This window comes from Sinohyriopsis cumingii, chromosome 1, assembly GCF_028554795.1.
Source record: "Sinohyriopsis cumingii isolate HCF-2022 chromosome 1, ASM2855479v2, whole genome shotgun sequence".
Classification (NCBI taxonomy): domain Eukaryota; kingdom Metazoa; phylum Mollusca; class Bivalvia; order Unionida; family Unionidae; genus Sinohyriopsis; species Sinohyriopsis cumingii.
In genome coordinates this window covers 183,406,432-183,411,776 of record NC_142961.1, presented here as the reverse complement: position 1 = coordinate 183,411,776, position 5,345 = coordinate 183,406,432, and the positions used below count along the sequence as shown (strand labels likewise).

The following is a 5,345-nucleotide window of genomic DNA, read 5'->3' as shown; positions in this document are numbered from 1 at the left end:
ATTCTGGGAGCAAAGCTGGTTCCCAGTCGTCAAAACATTCTGACGCTTCAAGCGTTGCCAGACAAAAACGGGCAAAAGCGGAAGCTGCTAGGGCCGCCATTCTCTTTGCCGAGAAACAGGCTGAACTCGAAAGAATGGAGGCCATGACAAGGAAAGAAGCTGCTCGACAAAAAGCAGCCATGGAACAAGAGGCTTCTCGACAAAAAGCAGCCATGGAACAAGAGGCTGCTCGACAAAAAGCAGTCATGGACGAGGAAGCAGCCATTAATGCACTCCGGGAGGCAGAAATTAAGACTGAAATGAGCCTCCTTCAAACCAAGAAAGAGTTAACCATTGCCGAGGCCGAAGCTCGTGTCTACGAGATGGACGAGGCCGGAAGTCAGGTCATTGCAACGAACGGCGGATTACTCTGACCGGATTAAAGAATACATCAAACAACAAAGTCAGCTCATTGATAAAGGAAACATCGCCGATGTGGAGCCTGTTGAGGTATCGTCTGGTACAATGACCAGTGAACCGCTACATGACGTACAGAGACCAACAGGCGAGGATAAGAACCTTGATTTTCCTTATGGAGTCCGAGAACATCGTTCTGTTCACTTTGAGTCGTCCTTTGATGATTATCAGCCGATTACATCTACTCCTGCCAGATTACTCTCCAGTCAGGAGCCAAAATTATCTCAACTCTCCGCAGGCGCACCAGAATTTGTCCCTACTTCACACGACGAAAGACAAGGGGACCTAATCCTCTCTCAAAATCATAGCTTAAATCAGGACATACAGATAGGGACGCAACATTCAACCCTGCCGAATGCCTCAGCTATGACCGATAATGGGACATCTGAAATGACAAAGGTCTTGTTACGGAAAGATTTGCTTTTCTCCCAGCTCACGCAATATAACGACAAACCTGGATGCTATCATGCATGGAATGACAGTTTTCAATGTGTAGCCAAAGAACTGAGAATATCAGACTCGGAACAAATCAACTTGTTGGTTAAATGGCTAGGCCCAAAATCCTCAGAACAAGCCCTAAGCATCAGATCGTCTAATGCATGCGATCCATCTAATGGATTAAAGGAACTTTGGAAACGCCTAGATCGGAGTTATGGCTCGCCAGAGATGGTAGAAGCTTCCATAAAGAAAAAACTTGAGTCTTTTCCCAAACTCACCAACCGGGACAACGAGAAGTTATATGATTTTTTGGATCTACTGTCAGAGGTGAAATTCCTTAAGAAAAAGGATGAATTTAAGACTCTCCTTGCTTACTTTGACTCGTCCACTGGGGTACGACCTCTCGTATCTAAACTTCCTTACGGACTGCAAGAAAAATGGTCAAGCAGAGCAGCAAACTATGCTTCGAAGCATTCCATCGCTTTCCCACCATTCGAGGAATTCCATTCCTTTCTTGAGCACATATGCGACCTGAGGAATAACCCCGGGTTCCGACCCGTAGATCTGGACAATCCCACTCAAAAAGGTGATTCTGCAAAAAACACTCATGGAACCAAACCTAAAGTGAGTGTCCGCAGAACAGAGTTGGCAAATCAAAGCGACGATCAGCCAAAAAGTCAACCATTAAGTAACTGCATTCTACACAACACGAGACATACACTCGATGAATGTAGGGGCTTTAAGTCCAGATCCATCGAAGAGAGGAAGAAACTCCTTAGACAACACAACATTTGTTTCAAGTGCTGTGCATCGGATAAGCATGTCAGTCGCGACTGCAAGGCGAAGATTTGTTGTAAGGATTGCGGCAGCAAACAGCATACTACGGCTTTACACGTCAATAGGCCTTCTCCAAGTTTACCTCCCGAGGTTGCGGCAAATCATGGCGGGGAGTTCTCCAAAAACTCCAAGAGGCAAAATGACGAAGACGTACGAACTAAATGTACTGAAATCTGTAAAGGAGCTCATGGCAAGTCATGCGCCAAAATCTTACCGGTCAATGTTTACAACAAAGACAATCCAAATAAAATTCTTAGACTCTATGCTATTATCGACGACCAAAGCAACATATCCTTAGCCCTGCCAAGTTTATTTGACTTTTTTGATGTCAGATCAGAACCTGAGAGTTACACCCTAAACACTTGTTCCGGTCGAGTCAACACTTCCGATCGGAGAGGAAGTGATTTCATCGTAGAATCCATCAATGGAGACGTCGAGTTGGAACTTCCGACACTCATCGAGTGTGACAACATACCTGATGATAAAAGCGAGATTGCAACTCCAGAAGTTGTAAAGTTCCATGAACACTTAAACGATCTTATTGAGTCTATCAAACCAATAGACAGGAAAAAAGAGATTATGCTACTGATCGGAAGAGACTTGGCAGAGGCTCATTACGTTCTAGAACAACGAATAGGTCATCGAGGAGCACCATACGACTCAAGCTAGGATGGGTCGTCATAGGAGAAGCATGTTTAGATAAGCAACATGCGCCCGATAATGTCAACGTCAGCCGAACTTATGTTTCACCTTCGGGTCAGCCGACAACTCTAGAGCCATGTCACAACTATTTGGAAGTACAGGAGCAACTTTCTAATCCCGCACTAAATTGTAAAGATAGCGAGTTTGGTTCCTCAGTTTTCGAGAGGACAAAGGACGACGACAAGACTGGTATGTCGCACGAGGACAGAATATTCATGCAACAAATAGATAATGAGTTTCAAATAGACTTAACTGGGCACTGGGTAGCTCCGTTACCCTTCAAGTCACCTAGGCCGCCACTGCCGAACAAAGAGCCCCAGGCAAAATATAGGGCACAACTTCTTGACGCCAATCTGAAGAAAAATACTAGGAAACGTGAACACTTCCTTGAATTTATGTCAAAAATCTTGGACAATCATCATGTCGAGGTAGCTCCACCGCTAGCGGCAAACGAAGAATGCTGATATTTACCATTGTTTGGGGTTTACCATCCGAGAAAACCCGATCACATAGGAGACGTGTTCGATTCATCTGCAAAACACCAAGGAGTGTCATTGAATGACGTACTGCTTACAGGACCAGACTTAATCAACAATCTTATTGGTGTACTTCTTCGCTTTAGAAGGGAAATGGTAGCTGTTACCGCAGACGTGCGGCACACGTTTCACTGCTTCATCGTCCGAGAGGACCACCGAAACTATTTGCGTTTCTTTTGGTATGAGAACAATGACATCAATAAGAAACTCATTGAGTACAGGATGAGAGTACATGTATTTGGAAACAGTCCATCGCCAGCCGTCGCAACTCTGGGAATACGTAAGGCCGCTTTGAAAGCTGAACCTGAGTACGGAAGCCAGGTTACATCGTTCGTCTCCAGGGACTTCTATGTCGACGATGGGTTAACTTCTTGCCCAACACCCGAAGAAGCTGTTAAGCTCGTAAAGGACACTCAAAATGCCTTAAAGGACTATGGCAATCTTCGACTTCACAAAATTGCATCGAATAGCCCTGAAGTAATGGCTGCTTTTCCAACAACCGATCTGGCATCTAATTTGAAAGATCTAGATTTAGACTCGGAAGAAAAACCGCTCCAACGGAGTCTTGGCCTAATATGGGATGTCAACGCGGACAAATTTCTGTTTGAACTGTCTTCCGATCAAAAACCAATTACCCGTAGAGGAATCTTATCAACGATCAACAGCATTTTTGATCCGCTCGGATTTCTGTCTCCCGTTGTCATATATGGGAAACTCATCCTTCGAGACATTGTCTTAGAGACCATAGATTGGGACGAGCCCGTATCCGAGGAAATTGCCTCCAAATGGGAGTCTTGGAAAAACGCCCTTGAACCACTTAAAAACTTGAGAATATCAAGGACATATGTGCCCGAACTTAGCAAATGCATCACCAGGGAACTCCATGTCTACTCGGACGCTTCAGAGAAAGATATTGCCGCCGTCGTTTATCTTCGAACGAAAAACGTCAATAACCATTATCACGTAGGATTTGTTATTGGAAAGGCTAAAGTAGCCCCCCAAACTGGAACCACGATTCCAAGAAAATAACTTTGTGCCGCGGTCCTAGCTGTGGAGATAGCTCAGTTTGCTATTGAACATCTAGACATCAAGATAGACAATGTTCGCTATTACACCGACAGCAAGGTCGTTCTTGGTTACATATGCAACTCAGCTAGGAGATTCTATGTCTATGTGGCGAATAGAGTGGAAAACATTCACAAATTTTCAGATCCCGATCAATGGAATTATGTTCCAACGGATCAAAATCCTTCAGACTCTGCAACGAGGTCGATACAGGCTGTAGACCTTCAAGCTAGCAGTTGGCTCAATGGACCCCAACAATTATTTGAGTCGACTCCTCAGCAAGGTGAGACCCATGAGCTCGTAATGCCCAACGACGACATCTAAATTCGCACGGCATTTACCACTGTCGACCCTACTAAGGTAAATTCATCATGTAGTGGACTAGGAACCGCCAGATTCGATCGTTCTTCGTCATGGAAGAGTCTGATTGCGGAGATTAATCACCTTCGACTAATTGCACGCCAACGGAAATGTGGGAAATCAGCTGACTTTAAAGTATTATCAGAAAGTCAAGTGTCAGAAGATCTCATCTTAAAAGCCACACAGGGCGAATTCTACGGCAAGGAAGTGTCCGCACTTCAAATGGGAGAACAAAATTCCAAACGCAGCCCGCTAATCAAATTGAACCCAACATGGGACACTACCCGGAATATTCTACGGGTAGGGGGACGCTTGGAACACTCCAAGAAAAACCTTGAGATTATAAAACCCATAATTGTACCTGGCAACAGCCCCATCGCAACCCTTCTGGTCAGACACTACCATGAGAAAGTGAAACACCAGGGCCGTCACATCACTGAAGCTGCCATCAGGTCAGCAGGATACTGGATTACCTCTGGTAAACGCCTGATATCCAGCGTCATACACAAATGTGTAATTTGCAGAATGTTAAGGAGGGAGCCACAACACCAAATTATGGCTGACTTGCCTTCGGATCGCCTCGAGCCAGGACCTCCCTTCACCAACGTAGGTGTTGACGTTTTTGGACCTTGGGAAGATCTCACAAGGAAAACCAGAGGCGGATCGGCTAACTCAAAACGTTGGGCCGTCATGTTTACATGCCTTGTAATAAGAGCAGTTCACATCGAAGTCATCGAAGAAATGTCATCATCATCATTTATCAACGCTCTTCGAAGATTCCAGGCTATCCGTGGACCCGTGAAGCTTTTCCGCTCTGATCAAGGAACAAACTTTATCGGAGCCGTTGATGACTTGAAAATCAACCACGGACCAATAAAAAACTATCTATTGGAGAACAGGACAGAATGGAAGTTCAATCCACCCCATTCTTCACACATGGGAGGCGCATAG

The 5,345-nt window shown here is 45.1% G+C and overlaps 2 protein-coding genes across 2 annotated transcripts; both read left to right on the top strand.

Moving 5' to 3' along the window:
- Positions 1 to 3,062: 3,062 nt before the first annotated feature.
- On the top strand, positions 3,063 to 3,998 carry LOC149808513 (uncharacterized). Its single transcript, XM_089970587.1, has one exon. It carries the CDS (start codon positions 3,063 to 3,065, stop codon positions 3,996 to 3,998), a length of 936 nt encoding a protein of 311 aa, XP_089826713.1.
- A 618-nt stretch (positions 3,999 to 4,616) lies between these two features.
- On the top strand, positions 4,617 to 5,345 carry LOC149808512 (uncharacterized). The gene has a single exon (XM_089970465.1). The coding sequence runs from the start codon at positions 4,617 to 4,619 to the stop codon at positions 5,343 to 5,345; it is 729 nt and encodes a 242-aa protein (XP_089826591.1).

What these genes read in the sequence shown, in the direction of transcription:
- LOC149808512 (XM_089970465.1), top strand. Translation starts at nt 4,617, where the DNA reads ATGGGAGAACAAAATTCCAAACGCAGCCCGCTAATCAAATTGAACCCA.
- LOC149808513 (XM_089970587.1), top strand. Translation starts at nt 3,063, where the DNA reads ATGGTAGCTGTTACCGCAGACGTGCGGCACACGTTTCACTGCTTCATC.